The sequence below is a fragment of the Marmota marmota genome, unplaced genomic scaffold (assembly GCF_001458135.2).
Source record: "Marmota marmota marmota unplaced genomic scaffold, marMar, whole genome shotgun sequence".
NCBI lineage: Eukaryota > Metazoa > Chordata > Mammalia > Rodentia > Sciuridae > Marmota > Marmota marmota.
In genome coordinates this window covers 2,752,420-2,770,245 of record NW_026000119.1, presented here as the reverse complement: position 1 = coordinate 2,770,245, position 17,826 = coordinate 2,752,420, and the positions used below count along the sequence as shown (strand labels likewise).

General features: G+C 35.8%; 1 protein-coding gene across 1 annotated transcript in view; it reads right to left on the bottom strand.

The window, feature by feature from the left end:
* Positions 1 to 604: 604 nt before the first annotated feature.
* Positions 605 to 17,826, bottom strand: part of Coq2 (coenzyme Q2, polyprenyltransferase) — a 17,590-nt gene continuing 368 nt past the window's right edge. The window contains exons 2-8 of the mRNA XM_048784735.1: positions 17,666 to 17,826; positions 12,082 to 12,248; positions 9,269 to 9,390; positions 7,877 to 7,962; positions 5,622 to 5,755; positions 3,249 to 3,437; positions 605 to 1,180 (exon numbers count right to left, since the gene is read on the bottom strand). Of these exons, the coding sequence (XP_048640692.1) occupies positions 1,016 to 1,180; positions 3,249 to 3,437; positions 5,622 to 5,755; positions 7,877 to 7,962; positions 9,269 to 9,390; positions 12,082 to 12,248; positions 17,666 to 17,826 (1,024 nt within the window). The 3' untranslated portion in view covers positions 605 to 1,015. The remainder of the gene's footprint in view (positions 1,181 to 3,248; positions 3,438 to 5,621; positions 5,756 to 7,876; positions 7,963 to 9,268; positions 9,391 to 12,081; positions 12,249 to 17,665) is intronic.

The following is a 17,826-nucleotide window of genomic DNA, read 5'->3' as shown; positions in this document are numbered from 1 at the left end:
AACAATAAGTGCTGCAAAGCAACGAAGAGCTTTTTAGAGACAGGAAGTATGGGTAATATCTGTATAAATTTTAGAAACAGTGACTAAGAAAAGCCTCTTTGAGAAGGTGAGGTTCAAGAAAAGACTGGAAGCCAGGTGCAGTAGTGCGTGCTTTGCTTATATTCCAGTGACTTGGGAGGTGGATGCAGGAAGATCACAATTCAGTGAGAGAAAAGAAGGAAGAAAGGATGGGTGGGGGGAGGGAAGCGGGGAAGAGAAAAAGACCTGCAGTAAAGGAGTAAGACCTAGTTTTCACTCAAGCAAAGTGAATAGTATATGAAAAGGCCCTAGGGTAGGAGTCTGCCTACACTGACTGAGAACAGTAAGGCACACGGCATGGCTGGAGCAGGTTTGAGTATGAAGAGTAATGAGAGATGAAGCCAGATCATGAAAGTCTAGCAGGTAACAGGATTCTGAGTTTGTACTGAGCGACCAGGGGAGATCCTGGAGGGTTCTGGGCAGAGGAATGACATGACCTTACTTAGGTCACTTAAGAGAATTACTCTGGTTGCTGTGTTGGAAACATTCTGAAGGGGTACGGAGAAGAATGATACATTCAAACATGTTTCTAGTTTATAAATTATAATTAGATAATATAAAAAATAAATAGAAACTATATTTTCCTACAGAGACATTCATTTTGATGAGATACACATCAGGGTTTTTCTAAAGTGCCAAAACTCTCATGATTTCCATAACTTCAGATGAGAATTATAATGGGCAGAAGAATGCATCAACTTTAAATATCAAGGTCATCTCAAATCTTAAAGAGAGTCCCTGGTTTCTGTGACAGGGGAATAATTCTGCTAGCAAATAGATGAATTAAAACCCAGGTAAATATGATATAAATCTTCATCTTTTGGTTCTTACTTCTTTAACATATTGCACCAGATTTCTTATTTTACCTAATTATGTGCTTGCAAGGCCTGAGGGTGTTTTGTCAAAATTTGTTTTCCTAATTCCTAAACTTTATTTGCTAATTTTCTATTTTACTATCTTTATTTGTCTTTGTTTCATCTATCTTCTTTTCTTTCCACAAGTTCCCAAGGACAATCCCTAAAAAAATGATTATTCCTATTGTTCGGTTGGAGGTAAATTTATCCCAACAATCCTCAGGTCTGTGGATGTCTAGGGTGTAAATCTGTAAGAGAAGAACATAATACTGCATTGGTATCTAGTCAGGGTTTTGTAATATAACAAAGAAACAAATCAATACAGAGGAAATAGTAGTCACTGAATTTTAAGTAATGGGAAATACTGTATCCCAAATTGTTTCCCAATGTGGAAAAATCTATCATTATTTTTCACTGAGAATCATCCAAGCTGTGTCCTAAAAACTTCTGGTAGGGGTGTGTGAATGCTTTGAGAGGTAACTCATACTATTCTTAGTTCTGACTATAGATTGAGCATCCCTAAGCCGAATATCTGAAATGCTCCAAACTCCAAAACTGACACCACAGCAGACTTGACATCACAAGTGGAAAATTTGACACTTGGCCTCATTTAACGAACTGCAGTCAAAATGCAGACATATTAAAAACATTTTATAGAACTGTCTTCAGGTTATGTGAATAAGATGTACATGAAACAAAAATGAACTTAGTTTTTAGATTTGGGTCCCATCCCCCATATGGATATGCAAATATTCCAAAACTCTCAAGTATTTCTTGTCTCAAGCATTTCAGATCAAAAGTGTTCCCTATACTCAGAAAGCTCTTCCTTACACAGAGTGATCTGAAGTTGGTTTCCTTGCAACTCTCATCCTCTGGTTCAAACTTTACTCTCAACCAAGGACAAGTCACATTTGTGCAGGACAATTCTATTGTGCAGGGCTGTTTGGTGCACTGAAACAGTTAATACTCTTGGCTCTCAGTGACTAAATGTATGAGAGAACCAGGGATGTCCCTATACATTTCTAAACATTCTTCCCATCCCTACATGGAGAAGGGGATATAGAGAACCTAGAACACAACATACTTTCCCCTCCATGGTAGCCCTGCAAATATGTCATGAAAGTCTCATGTTCTTGTTTTAGTTTTCCCTAGGCATAGGGAACTAGTTCTTCCTCATTATACGGTCTACAGATTTAACATCATGAGTTTCCTTTCTATTCAAATACTAGAAGATTATATCCATCTTAGAACACTGCATTAAGGACTAGACATATGCAGCTGCAAATGTAAAGTGGGTTACACAGTTTCCTTATATTTGTGGTTGTTCTCATAATTTTTGTGTTCCTCTTCCATCTAATATCCAGGTGCTTAAATATTCATGTATATCTATTATCCAGACCAGATAATCAATTGATGATGACAGCCCTCATAGAAATAAGTTATGGCCAGAAGGGGATGCTGAGAAATTCTAAAGAGGAAAATGGTGATATTCTAGAGAATTACCAATTCACATCTTTTAGCTTTCACAATGAAAAAACAATGCCGGAAAATCAGTACATTAGATTTCAGTTTCCTTCATACCATTCCTTGTTGTACAAGTCTTGCCTACACTGACCAGTAACTCATAACAATCTGCCTAAAATATAAAATAGATCACCTAAGCAAAGGTTCACCAACATCTTGTCAATTCTATTCAAAGAAAAAAAAAGAGAACACTGATACAAATAGCCAATTTATTAAATTAAAATTAGATTTAGTTCATTCATTTTATAAGTCAATAATGCAGACTTTCACTATAAGCTTGTAGGGACTTGCGATGTGGTGCTGGGTGAATATTTTGAAATTATAATTTCCTTCTTTCTAGGCAGAACCTAGACATGTTTACATGTCATGTCTTACCTGGCACTGGTCTCAATGTCAGTGAAACCAAAACTTCTGAATGATTAGTCTACTAATCATCAATAGAAACTAAGATTTTTTTTTTTTTTTTTTTAAGTTTGGTTTATCAGTTTGCTTTTAGAGTAATTCAACTCAATCCACAAGTTTCACACACTGCTGAAATTTTCCCAGATGCAGCAGAAGTAATTCCAGGAAAATCAAAGGGGAAAATCCAAGCTTAGGTTTATAATATTTCTCTAAAATAACTTAGCCAAATATTTAATATGACAACTTGGGGCAGGGGAAGGGGCAATTCAAGGTAATACAAATCAACTGGTTGTTTAAGAAGTTCCTTGCTAAACATAGAGGGCACTTTGTTTAAATAATTTTTATAATTTATACCAAGGAAAAATGAGGGAAAAAAGAAAAAGTTCAAACCTGGTGAGCTAGATGGGCTCCGACGGTGGCCAGAGCAGCATAGTATGGTACAGTTTGATCACTATTTACTCCCACTAGGCTCAGCGCCCCCATCATGGCAACACTGAAGCCAGTTAGCCACTGCTTGGTGTTTTCTTGGAACCGCAGTGCTGTGGACTTAAGACCAATCAGAGCATCGTCTCTTTTGTCCTAATATCAGAAAATAATAAGAAATTGTTTTTTAGGGGATTTAACTATATACACAAATTTCATATTTCAAAATGTATAATTTAGCAGTTTTAAATATATTCCCAAGGTTATTCAATTATCGCTGCCTTTTAGCTATAGAAGAAAAGTCTTTTAAAGAGCATGCTGATATATCACAACCTGTAAGAGAAGACACTAACATAGAAATATAGACTAATCATAATGAATATGCAGACTGAACCAAATTTACATGCAATACTAAAATCATCAGCCAGCTCTATTCCCATGTATTTTATTTCTTATAACCAACCATAAAATGATTTAAATTATATCACATTACTATATCATGATTAAAACTCTAATTCTTCACATAGCTCCTTTCTACCTCAAAGTTCTCAAATCTCAATAATTTCTTACGTATTTTAATACAGGTAAAATGCTCACTCACCACATAATCACATCCATCCCCTATACTTGTAGCCCAATTCCTTGGCTTTCCCATCAAGTCTTTTCTGTTTATGCACATCTAGCTGTGTGGTCTCCCCCAGTAATTGTATGTTGTAATTAGGGTCACATGATATCAGTGGCTGCATGCTGAACTGTATACTCACCTGCGGACAGTCAGCTACCCGACAAGCTATCTTTTAGGGACCAAATCTAAACTACAGTTAAGTATGGGATTAACCTATTTCTTTTTCTTTCATACTGTAATCACATTCAGGGTAAAAACTGCCTAATTATGTGAATCATAAGTCTCAGTGAGTATGTGGTGTTTTACTAAAGAAGTCAATTTAATTGGAGTACAGTTATTCTAATCACTAGCTTAGTATCTCTCCTAAACTGTGAGTCAAATACTACTTCAGAAATAAGACTGATTACAGATCTGCTTCTCCATATGTAGCAGTAATAGAGTAAAAAGGATGAAACCTAGGTTGAAATACTACAAAAACAATTTTATTAAATCATGACATATTCTTTAAGCAAATAATTGAGAATATATAATCATAATTTCTAAGAAAAATGTTGTTAAAAAATTTTTAAAGTTTATAAACACCCTCACCACATGCACAAACGGTAATTAATTGTAGTGATGAGTGTGTCAATTAATTTGATTATGGTAATCATTTCACAATGTATATGTATATCAAATTATCACATTATATATCTTGAAAATATAATTTTTTGTCAACTGCATCTCAAGGTAGAAAAAAGCATAAATGTACAAGGTCATAAATAAAAAAATGTTAAAAAAAGAAGTTTCTAAAATCAAAATTATGACAAAGCATTATCAAGAGCTATAAAAAAAGGGCTGGGGTTGTGGCTCAGTGGTAGAGCGCTCGCCTGGCATGCATGAAGCACTGGGTTCGATCCTCAGCACCACATAAAAACAAAATAATGTGTCCACCTAAAACTAAAGATACATAAATAAATAAATATTTTTAAAAATTAAAAAAAGAGCTATAAAAGTGTATACCTTTAATTCTATAATACCATTCATAAAAATTTACCTGAAGACCTCATGTTCATGAACTATTAATGATTTATAATATTTATAAATACTATTTATAAATTGTAAAAACTCAGAAACAGCTTAAATGGCCAAAATAGACATACTGTTAAATTTAAAATAACTATGGCATACCAAGTTAATGGATATTATGTAGTCTTAACGTGACAATGACAAAGAATCAGTAAAAATGTGCGACAATGCTATCTACCTGTACTAAGTAAAAAAAAAAATGACCAATACAACGATTAAAGGTATATAGAGGGGAAGGATTGTATAACATTAAAAATGCAGATTCTGGAAACTGAGTTTGAATCTCAGCTCTGCCACCTACTGTGTGACATGGCCAAGTTATTTCATACATACTTCATACATCTGTAAAATGACAATAATAAAATTACCTTCCTTGCAGGCTATTGTGAACAATAAACTAGTATTTGAAAAGTGTTGAAAATAGTTCTTGAATATAGTAAAAATTACTTAAATTCTTGTAAACAAAACAGACTAGTCAAACTCTTTGGTTAACATACATAAATATGAAACAAGTATTTTGTTGGAGTTATGGAATTGTGCCTTTCTTTTTAGGAAAAAAAAAACTTTCTCCTTTATTTGGTTCTGATTTTAAGATTCTCTAAAAACAATATATAAACCAAAGTTAAGAAAAAATATTATTTCTTTACCTGATGAGCATATATAGTATCATATATCAGTGTCCACATAACTCCAGAAAAATAAAGAGGCAGGCACACAGATGGATCACAGGAACCCTTGATAGCAGACCATCCAAGTAATGCTCCCCAATTAAAAGTCAGCCCTATGATTGGTAAAACAGAGAGGGGGAAAAGTCAAGATGTACTTCAGAATTCCACATGGAAGGAGAGGGGCATCTGTATATACTAAGTGTTTGCTGTTTTAGGGTCTGAAGAGACTCCTATGTGTTCCTTCATTAAATTCTTTCAGCCGTCTATGGCACTTATTAGCTCAAAATTACCAAAAAGGAAAAAGGCTCAGGATTTAATTAAGAATTAAAATAACATAGCTAATAGAATAATATCACCCAATAAGGTAAATAGGTTTAATGAGAACATTCACCCTGCCTAATAAGGCACCTGGTGTAGTCAGTAAGCAGCAACTACTGGGGTCTGAACTTAGACCTGAAAAACGGAGTTCTTTCCAATACCACTCAACTTCTCCCGTAAATTATAGAAATAAGAGTAGAGATGGGAATACTCACCTATTCTACAAGCCCATCCTCCACGGTGAATGTGAACATAACAGCTCCTAAATCTCTATTTGTAAGTCTGATAACTTCCCTAAGCTTCAGACTAGACACTAACATTCTACTTAACATCTCTGCCTGTGACTCCCTCAGACACCTTAAATGCAACAATATTTTTTCTTAGAAACCCCTTTTCTCCTCTTTTATTGCCTATTTCCATTCAGAAAATGTCCTCAACTGTGGTTCTAGAGTATTCACACATGCTACACTGTACTACAAAGACCTGCTTATCTTTTGTCTTCTTCTCTACTTCCTTAAAGATGGTAAATGTGTTTTGATCATTTTTGACTTCCAAGTACCTAGGATAATTCCTGGCACAGGTAAAAGGAGTGTTTAATAAATGTTAGAAGTAAAGCAACAGCTTTTGAGTATTATCTTGTGGATAGGAAATGCTTAGGCTCCTTCTACCAAAAGACTCCCAGTTAGTTAAGAAGATAATTTTCTACTTTTTTTTTTTTTAATAATGAAAATAAAGAGAGCATTCAATTAGAAATCTTAGAAGAAGATAAATAATTCTATCACAACAAGTCAGGCTTTCATCAATTGGCTGGAGTGCCCTTTTGCTCTATTATTTGTTGGAAGAATGGTCCCCAAACCTAGAATCACTCTTGGAATAATCTAGAACATTCTAGAAAAATAGAAAAGTCTAGGAGTAGATTTTTTTGCAATAGATTTTGACTTACTTATTAACATACCTATCTTTCTCTCTTTTCACCAACAAATAATCTACTGAAGACCTGCACTATGCCAAATACTATATGTTAGATACTGCCATATGTAAAGCATGCCTTAACTTTTAGTTACTTACAATTTATTTTTTATTTTTTTTTTAATATTTTATTTATTTTTTAGCTTTCGGTGGTCACAACATCTTTGTTTGTATGTGGTGCTAAGGATCGAACCCGGGCCGCACGCATGCCAGGCAAGCGCGCTACCGCTTGAGCCACATCCCCAGCCCTCTTACAATTTATTAATGGGGAAACATAGGAGGCTGTCAATATATTTTTGTTGAATTAATATTAAAATGAGTAAATGCCACAGTAGAGGGCTATGGAAGTCCAGAGATTAATGCCTTCTTGGGAAGTCTAAGAAAGCTTCACAGAATGGCTACTATCTAAGCTATCACACATACTTTTAATCCTTGTTCTTCTAGAATGCTTCCTATCTCATTCCCCAAATTTTTTAGGGCACCCATATCAATCATCTTTTTACAACATGCCTAGATTTGTCGGAGCGGGGGGGGGGGTGTTACTGAGGACTGTACCCAGGGGCACTCTACTATGAAGCTATATCCTCAGCCCTTTTTGAGATAGGGTCTGGCTAAGTGACCTTGAACTTGCAATCCTCCTCCTCAGCCTCCAGTGTAGCTGGGATTACAGGTGTATGTCACAGGGTCTGGAACAGGGGCAGGCTTTTTAAAAAGATTCCAGAAAATAATGATGATGAGGATGGGGATGACAATTAAATAAATATGCAAGATTTTCTTAGTCAATAGGAATGAATAAATGCCCTCTTTATAATATAAAAATTAATTTGGTTTGGAAAATTCATAACTGACTTGATATTTAATCTCTGTCTCTCTCTCTATACATAAATAAATAAATATATATATATGTTGGGAGTATCAAAGGAAATACTTAGCTATTCCAAGCTCACCCAAGGCTAACTGAGGCCAGTATGTAATTCTCTTCATTAGTGGGTAGGTGATGACAAGAAGTAAGGATGCTGCTCCCAGAGCTATACTGAAAACAGGAAAAACAGGATTAATCATTAGAAACAACTAAGTATTTTAACGCATTAGTAATACTAAGTGGAAGATATTTTTATCTTAAGTAATATTTTCTGTTATGTAAAATTTTCTTCCTAAACTTTGACTTTTTCTATTAAAGGACTAATTAGAAAAATATTTTAAGTGTTATTACAAAACCCCAACAAAATAACAACTAATACACATAGTACTCTTATACTTGGCACTATTGTAGGTACTTTACATTTGTTAACTCATGAGAATCTTCACAATGACCCCAGGAGGCAGGAGGCTTTATTCTCATTCCTTTTTACAGATGAGAAAACTGTTACTTCTCAGGAAAAAGAAAGCAACTATGGAACCATAAGATGTTCTTAAATACCCAAATTTCAGCTGGGCATGGTGGCACACACCTGTAATCCCAGCAGCTCGGGAGGCTGAGGCAGGAGGACCACAAGTTCAAAGCCAGCCTCAGCAACAGGGAGGCGTTAAGCAATTCAGTGAGACCCTATCTCTAAAGAAAATACAAAATAGGGCTGGGGATGTGGCTCAGTGGTTGAGTGCCCTTGAGTTCAATCCCCGGTACCAAAAAACACCCAAAACAGAACAAAACAAAAAAACCCCAAATTTCATCTAACACCATCCCTCCAGGAATAACCTTCCAAAAGTGCTTTTATGCTATCAGGGCAAGACATGTAATTAAGTCCAGTTTCTATAAAGTAATACTTATATGCTGAAACCTCTCCAACTCCAACACACACACACACACACACACACACAGCCTTGAGGTATTCTGTAACAGTCTTCTTATACACACATTGTGTCTCAGTTTAAGAGATCTAGGAGTCCTCCCACTTATTTCTTCTGTCATTCATTAGTTACATGAATCTGGGAAAGACACAATTCCTCTTACTGAAAATGATTCTAATCACTCCTGCTTCCATGTACTTCAGATAAAATTATCAGCATAAATCAAACTACATATACATGTGGGTGTATACACACTTATAAAACCCAACAAAGTACCTTGTGTTCCTCTGGGAACACATTGTACAAACAATGAAGGTGGTTCAGAACAAATTAAATGATGATCTCTTAACTCCTTTGGCTGAGAGCATCCTTGAAGCAGATTTTTTAATGTGTGGTGGTTTACTGTATTTATGCTTGCTAACTTACAGATGCTTGTCAGGTAGTCAATAAGCAACTATGTGATAAAACTATTTCTATTTTACTTTTTTCTTACTTTTTTCATTTCAAAGAAGAGATTTTTATACATGATTATGAAAACACATTTAATATACCTGTAGTAATTCAAACACAGAAGAATACCCAGTGCCAAGGTCAGCTGTCCTCCAAGAAAAACAAAGGACTGAAAAATTGAAATGTCTCCAGCAGCTATCGGACGATTTGCTGTTCTTGTAACCTTAACACATAAAAATAGATATGTTAGCCTCATTTAATGACTCATTTATTTAAATAGTTAATCAAATGTTTGGCCTATGGTAGGCACCAAGGTACAAATATAAATAGAAAGAAAACAACATTTGAAGTATTGCCAAGAATTAGACTGCAACTTGAAACAGCTTTGAAAAGAGCTCAAGATTCCCATCCCCTATTTCCCATCTCCATCTTCTTCAAACCAATCAAAGCAACTTCTTTATCTAGTTTTTTTTAGCTACTCAGCATAACAAATACACAAATTCAATTTCCATTAAAAAAAAAAGATGCACCATACTAATGAGAATTCTCAGGAAAGAGGAAACTGCAAGAGATATTAGAGAGGTTAATATCACATGAATGTTTTGAGCACAGGAAGCATTACCCTCAGAATTCAGACATGAGAAAGAAGACATATCTGGGCTCGTAAGGGGGGTGCTTTTGCCAGGTTACTTAAGAATGTGTCTATACATTCAATCAACTATACCCAAATGCTAAGGGCAAAACCACTCTGAAGAATGTGAACAGACAGAGCTGTTAAATAGACAAATTATATATACTAACTGTTCTTTTCCTTCAGGAAATGTGATTATCTTAAATTCAACCACAAATAAAGAATGTAACCAAAAATTTCAAAATTGCCAGAAGTTAAAAATTCAGAATCCGGGATCTAAGAACTCAGCATTTGAATCCATCACTTACTAGCTGGGTGAATTCTGGCAAATGACTTAAGCTCTTCTAGCCTCAGGTTACTTATCTATTAAAGGAAAAATAGGAAGAAATAATAATAGCACCACCTTATAGAGTAAATGCACTGAGGCATGTAAGTATGCAACAAATATTACCTATTGTTAACAACATATTTTTTTATGACTGATATCAAAGGTTATGTTTTGTAGGGCAAATACAGTCTACTGCCTACCTCTGTGCAGCCAATGAGCTAAGAATGGTTTTTAACATTTTTTAAATGGCTGGAAATAATTTTTTTTTAAAAAAGTAATGTAAACATTAAAATAACATGAAATTCAAACCTCAATGTCTATAAATAAAGTTTTATTGAGAAACACAGCCATACTTTTTTATATATTATATATGTATGCTTTCACACTCTAACAAAGGATTGATTATTTGCAACAAGGCAACTTGGCCTACAAAGCCTCAAGTATTTACTAACTAGTTCTTTATAGAAAAAGTCTGCCAATTAGATTTATATCATGTTTCATTATGCAATAAAGCAACTCATCCAAAACTGTAAAGATACATCCTAGTTAGAGTACCAGACTTGGATCTTTATTCCTGATATGGTTCTAAAGTTTGAAATTGGAAATAGTATTTGTTTTTGTATTTATTTCAAGATATTATCATTATTCTAACAAGTTAATGAGTGTTCACAATGTGCTACTATTCCAAGAGCCATATCTGCATCCTTTCACTCAATCCTCATAGTCATTCACAAGTTCTTGAAACTACTAATGTTAATGAAACTGAGGAAGAGGCTTTGTAACTTTCCAAGGTCACAGATGCTAAAGGATAGCAGTCAGTCCATCCTAATAACCACATCACTAACCACTAGATAAAGTAGTACAGAATTACCTAACTAAATTTGAAAGCTTCAAATAAACAAGACTCCATCAAGAATAGAGATGATATGACACATTGGTCAAAACATATTCTATGAAACCAGAACATGAAGAGCTTAAGTAACCAACTAGAAGAGCTTAAGTAATTTGCCAAAATTCACCCAGCCAGTAAGTGATGAATTCAAATACTGGGTTCTCAGATCCTAGATTCTGAATTTTGAACTTCACTGGATGCCTGAAACAGCAGAGAATACCAAACCCTAAGTATACTATTCCTTTATGTACATACTGAAGGTAGTTAATTTATAGATTAGATACAGTAGGATATTAACTACAACAATTAAAAATGAATAAAATCATAACAATATACCTTAATAAAAGAGAGTTCACCATTCTACTCAGAATGGTGCACAATATAAAACTTACAAATTGTTTATTTCTGTAATTTTCCATTTAATGTTGTACTTGACGTTGGATAATTTAAACCACAAAAGGCAAAACCAAGGATAAAGGGAACTCCTGTATAACCAATGCTTACGGGAGAATTTAGATTAAGATTTGATAAATAAGCATAGTTAGGGCACCACATACATCTCAATGAAAGGGACAGCAGATCTTTTGGACACTAAAAGGTTCAGGAGGGATTTTTCACTTTTACTCCTACCCTTTATCTCCTTTACCCTCAGTCTCCCAAATTCTTGTGAATTAGCTTTGCCAAAATGAAGTGCATGGGCTGGGGTTATGGCTTAGTGGTAAGTGCTTGTCTAGCAAGTGTGAAGCACTGGGTTCAATCCTTAGCACTATATACAAAATAAATAAATAAAATAAAGGTATTATGTCCATCTACAACTAAAAACTTTTTTTTTTTTTTTTGTAAAATGACGTACAGTTTGCCCCATGCTACTCTTGTGTTGAGGAAGAAAGTAAACTGCACTTTGCAATACCAACTTTTCAAGTGACACTGACATTTCTCATGCTGGCTTTTAGTGAGGACACTAATTGATCCTGTTGCTTTTTATGGCATTCAAAAGTAATGCCACCATGTTATTCTGTAGAATTGAGAGAAGCCACTCTGTTATTTTTCAGGATAAAACTACCTTTTTATCGTAGTCATGGTCCCACATGTCATTAATAGTACAGCCTGCTCCACGCATCAGAATAGCTCCAGTGCCAAAGAGGGATAACATGTACCAATCTGGAAAACAACCTGGTTCAGCTGCCAAACCAATGCTCCAGGTACATGGCAAATACAGTAGCCAGGTTCCTAAGCAAAAAATATAAAGACAAAACAGGTACAAACACTCATCAGTTAACTGTTTTTATTTGTTTAAATGCTCATGCTACTGAAGTAAGGAGCACTATAAGCAAAGTAAAAAAATACATGACAGAACTGGGAAAACAAATATTATAAAGGACTGTTCTCCCTAATATGTAAAGAGCCCATAGAAATGAAGAAGAAAGAGATCAGTAGTCCAACAAAAAAGGAATAAAAGACGTAATAAAAGTTTGCACAAAAAGATATACAAATGGCTCTTATTCACAAGAAGAGACACTCAACTTTGAGAAACACATTAAAACTACATTGAGACAACATTTTTCACCTGTAAGACTGGCAAAACCCAAAGTCTGATGACATACCCTGGGAGTTAGACACTCATGTATTTCTGATGAGGTTATAAAATGGTCCTACCCTTATAGAGGATAACTTAAAAACTGTTATGCTATGAATTTGTATAAAACACATCTATGTATAAAACAAATACATATATGTGTTAGTATGTTCACATACTATGTCAGTAGGGGCACATTAGAAACATAATAATTGCTTCTGAAAAGGGGAACTGCATGAATAAGAGGGGTGGAAAACTTATTTTTCACTCTAGCCTGGCAACTTCTGAATTCTGTATCATTTGCACATAATAGCTGCTCAAAAAAGTTAACAGAAACCTCCTTTACAGTTAGTACAATACACTGAGATGGTCTTGGAGGAGAGGAGTTATTCGCATACAGCTATTTGTTATTTGTAACATATGTTACAACTACATGTACAAACAGAGTTAATTCTTAGTATTTAACCCACAAACTAGATGAAATTAAGCAAATAGATTGGGTTATTTGTTTTTTGGTGTTTAGCTTTTGAGTTCTTTATATACCCTAGAGATAGTGCTCTACTTGATGTGTGAGGGGTAAAAATTTGCTTCCGAGATGTAGGCTCTCTATTCACCTCACTGTTTCTTTTGCTGAGAAGAAGCTTTTTAGTTTGAATTCATCCCACTTATTGATTCTTGGTTTTAATTCTTATGCTATAGGAGTCTTATTAAGGAAGTTGGCGCCTAATCTGACATGATGAAGATTAGGGCCTACTTTTTCTTCTATTAGATGCAGAGTCTCTGGTTTAATTCCTAGGTCCTTGATCCACTTTGAGTTGAGTTTTGTGCATGGTGAGAGATAGGGGTTTAATTTCATTTTGTTGCAAATGGATTTCCAGTTTCCCCAGCACTATTTGTTGAAGAAGAGGATATCCAGTCAATCTACAAATATATGAAAAAATGTTCATCATCTCTAGCAATTAGAGAAATGTAAATCAAAACTACTCTAAGATATCATCTCACTCCAGTCAGAATGGCTGCTATTATGAAGACAAACAACAGTAAGTGTTGGTGAAGATGTGGGGAAAAAGGTACACTCACACATTGCTAGTGAGACTGCAAATTGGTGCAGCCATTATGGAAAGCAGTATGGAAATTCCTTGGAAAACCGGGAATGGAACCACCATTTGACCCAACTATCCCTCTCCTCGGTCTATACCTAAAGGACTTAAAAACAGCATATTACAGGGACACAGCAACATCAATGTTTCTAGTGGCATAATTCACAATAGCTAAACTGTGGAACCAACCTAGATACTCTTCAGTTGATGAATGGATAAAAAAAAATGTGGCATATATACACAATGGGTTATTACTCAGCAATAAAAGAGAATAAAATCATGGCATTTGCAGGTAAATGGATCGCATTGGTGAAGATAATGCTAAGTGAAGTTAGCCAATCCTAAAAATACAAATGTTGAATGTTTTCTCCGATATAAGCTGACTGACTCAAAGTGGAGTAGGGAGGGGGAGCATGGGAGAAATAGATGAACTCTAGATAGGGCAGAGGGATGGGAGGGGAAGGGAAGGGGCAGGGGGTTAACAAGGATGGTGGAATGTGATGGACATCATTATCCAAAGTACATGTATGAAGACACGAATTTGTGTGAGCATACTTTATATACAACCAGAGATACGAAAAATTGTGCTGTATATGTGTAACAAGAATTGTAATGCATTCCACTGTCATTTATTTAAAAAGAATGAAAAAAGAAATTAAGCAAATAGATTATACAGATAAGACTTTACACATGAACTTCAATAGATATTCTACTTTAAAAAGAAAGCCTGTCAACTAATGTTTGGATATGGTGCCAATTAGATAAAACTCTTGAGTTTTCTTCCCTTATTCAGGAACAAGAGAAAAAGGATTCTGGGATAAATGAAGATAAAATCCTGCAAAAAAAAAAAAAAAAAAAATGGCCAAATGACCAATGTTCCCATAATCATTTATGAATGTAAATTTATTCATTTATAAATATTTATGAAGCACACACTTGTGCTAGGAAACAGGAATACAATGGTGACCAATAAAGAGCTGCTTTCTGCCTTCATAATGCTTATAAATCAAAAGTAAGAAATTAGATGAAAGACTAATCCAACAACTATACAGGAACAAGGTGCTATAAAGGGATAAAATAGAACTACCCAAGTTATTTGGGGAGGAGGTGAAGAAGAATCAGGGAATCTTTTCCAGTGGGTGCTTAAACTCAGAGCAGAAAAGTCAAGGAGAGGCCTCAAGCTAAAACTTGCGACATGCCCAGTCCAGTACCTGAATTCAGATTGTCCTGGAGAGATTCATATTTAGTGTATCCCACCTAAAATAATAACATTAACATTTACTGAATGTTCACAAAATGTCAGGCAGTGTTTCAAATATTTTTTATACATAAACTCATCCAAACCTCAATAACATCCTCATAAAATAGGTTCTATTAGTAACTCTATCTTACAGATGAAAAAACAGGAAAACAGAGGTTAAGTAAAAGATAATAGGTTTGACTACTTCCTTTACCTTGGAGCCGCCAGTAGAATTTGCAAGGAATAGAGATATTGCTGACACTATCATCCTAGCCTAGAGAAGAAATAATTACTTCACAGCTATTATTTACTGGTGCAAGTAGAACTGAAGTTTCTAATAAAAAGAAAAAAAAAAATCGAGATCAGGTCTGAGAAGAGATGGGCAGACCAAAGTGCTTGTAAAAAGAGAGCCTAATATTCATTCACTACTTGTGGGTTAACTTTAAGAAAACATAATCACCCATAAATGCAGTAAAACAAAAAATTATACTGCCAATTTAGTGGAAAGAGCGCCACCTACTGAAACTTCTGTTGAAAGAGCGCCACCAACTGAAAAATGTTGATTGACCCATTTTAAAGAAGTTATTATATCTTCAAAAACAATGAAATCTACTGCTTTATGAAAGTATCAAAATGTAGCTCTAAAAAGTAAAATAATGCATACAAAATTGCCTTACAGGATAACTTAAATAAATAAATATTAAACCAGGAATTCTTTCAATTATTGTCCCTGGCATATGTAAGGGCTCAAAAATGTTTGTTGACTAAATTTTTAAGTTTCCTGAAAAATTCTGTAATCATTTTATTTAGACTCAAAAGATGTATCGTAAGGATGGTATCTTAACGTACATGACCATAAACACAACTTTCTCTAATAATTACTTCTGGCTTATATTTCTTGAGTCCTTGTTATATGCCAGGCACTTCCTGATAACCTTATGAAATTGTTATTAGTATCTTCACTTTATAGTTAAGAAATCTAGCCCAAAGAGGTAAAGTAGTTTAACTAAGGTCTCTCAAATGTGTGATGTAGAGATCCAAATCTAAGAGATCTGGCTCCAAAACTTGCTCATAAATTGTTTATAGACTCCGGTTACATGGCAAAATGTTCAGTCAGTAAGATAGAAGCCAGAGGTTTAATTATGGAAATAGTAATAATGGCAGCTATTGGTCTTTTTAGAATGTCTGTAAATCTCTCATATAGTTCTGTGATGCAGAATCCAAGAACAGAACTAACAGTGAAGCTTTAGATTAGAACTGGGGTTAGAAATTTATGCCTATAAAATTTATGCCTATAAATTTATAAATTTATGCCTATTAAACCTGAATCTGGCCCCCAAATGCAAGGGGGTCATTCCAACAATGACAGGGCTATACCTATTATTTAATATATTTTTTACTTTAATTGCTAACTGTTATGACTCAGTTATCTGATTCCAAATAGGAGTACAAATCTAGACAAAACAAGCCCTAATTGGGGGTCTTGAATGGACAAAGGCCAAGTGAATACATGTAGGCATTCAAATGTGTTTCCATACCCTGATATGGCAAATGTCAACATCCACATTAGCTAGAATACAGCCTTATCCTCTTTCTCCTTGTTATTCATCTTCTTTAGTCCAGCCTTGTCTCCTGCAATTTTCTATACCCTCTTGGGAGTTGCAGGTGAGGCTCATACTCTTATTGCTCCAACACTCCACCCTTGGATCTTTGCAAAAATATTTCCCCCACCAAGACCTCTTTCCTCCTCTGCAAAATCAAAATATTCTTTGGAGTACAATTTCTTCTTAAAACTTTTTGAAGTTTCTTTTTTTTTTTCGAGACCCAAAGTAATTTCTCTATTTTTTTCTGCAGCACTGTACTACTCCTATTTGATCCCATACTTCCCATTTCATCAAGTATCTTTTCCAAACATACCAGATATCCTCGAAAGCAGGGAGTTTCCATAGCTCTTTCTATCCCTATGGCTAGGGCGATGTGATAAGAACTTATTAATTCAGTTAATACTATTGCCAAAAATGTTCTAGAGTAGACAAGAGTTAAGTCCCAGGTATACGGAGCTTATATTACATTAGAGGAGTCAATAAAATAAGTGCATAGAGATAGTTAATGGTGAATGCTATTGGAAAAAAAAAAAAAGAGGTAGAGAGTGAGGTGGTAGGTGTTGAATAGGAGGTCTGGGAAATCCTCTCAGCGGGCGATTATAAGGTCCAGAAGGGATGTACCAACTGCCTTCAAATGTACTAAATCTTTTGTTACGGATGACTGGGCGGGGGGAGGAAGTTCAGCACTGAACCGCTAGGCTCTGGTCTGGGTCTGATGAGGACCCTTAGTTTCTTCAGTGTCTTTAGTATTTGCCTCACAGGATTGTGGAGAGGATCCATCTCTCTAGTAACTGCAGAAGTGCTTCAACACTGAAAAGTTGCAAATGCGGGGCCACGAGAACGCAATGCTTCGGTAGATTCACCATTTACACCAGTGGGATTTTTTTTCTTCTTGCCTGCCTCTGGGACTCAGGGTGAAAGTCGGCTGGTCCCTCCGGGGACCGTCCCGATCCTATAACGAGGTGACCCGTCCTAGAACACACGACACCGAGGCGCCAAGCCGGCTTTCTGGTGCTCATTTTCAATACGCCCGGGCGGGCCACCGCGGATAGTTCCGAGGGGTACACTCGGAGACCCGCGGCCCGCAGAGCCCCGGGCCGCTCTTGCGCGCGCCCGGCAGCACTCACCAATGGGCTTGTCCAACCGCATGAGGCGCAGATAGGGCTGCATAGTGCGGGGCGCCGAGCTCACGACCGCCGCGGCCGAAAGGCTGAGCGGGCGCCGGTGTAGCTGCGGTGGGGCTGGGGACAGCCAGTCCCCTGCGCGGGGCGCGCCTGCTGTGTGCGCC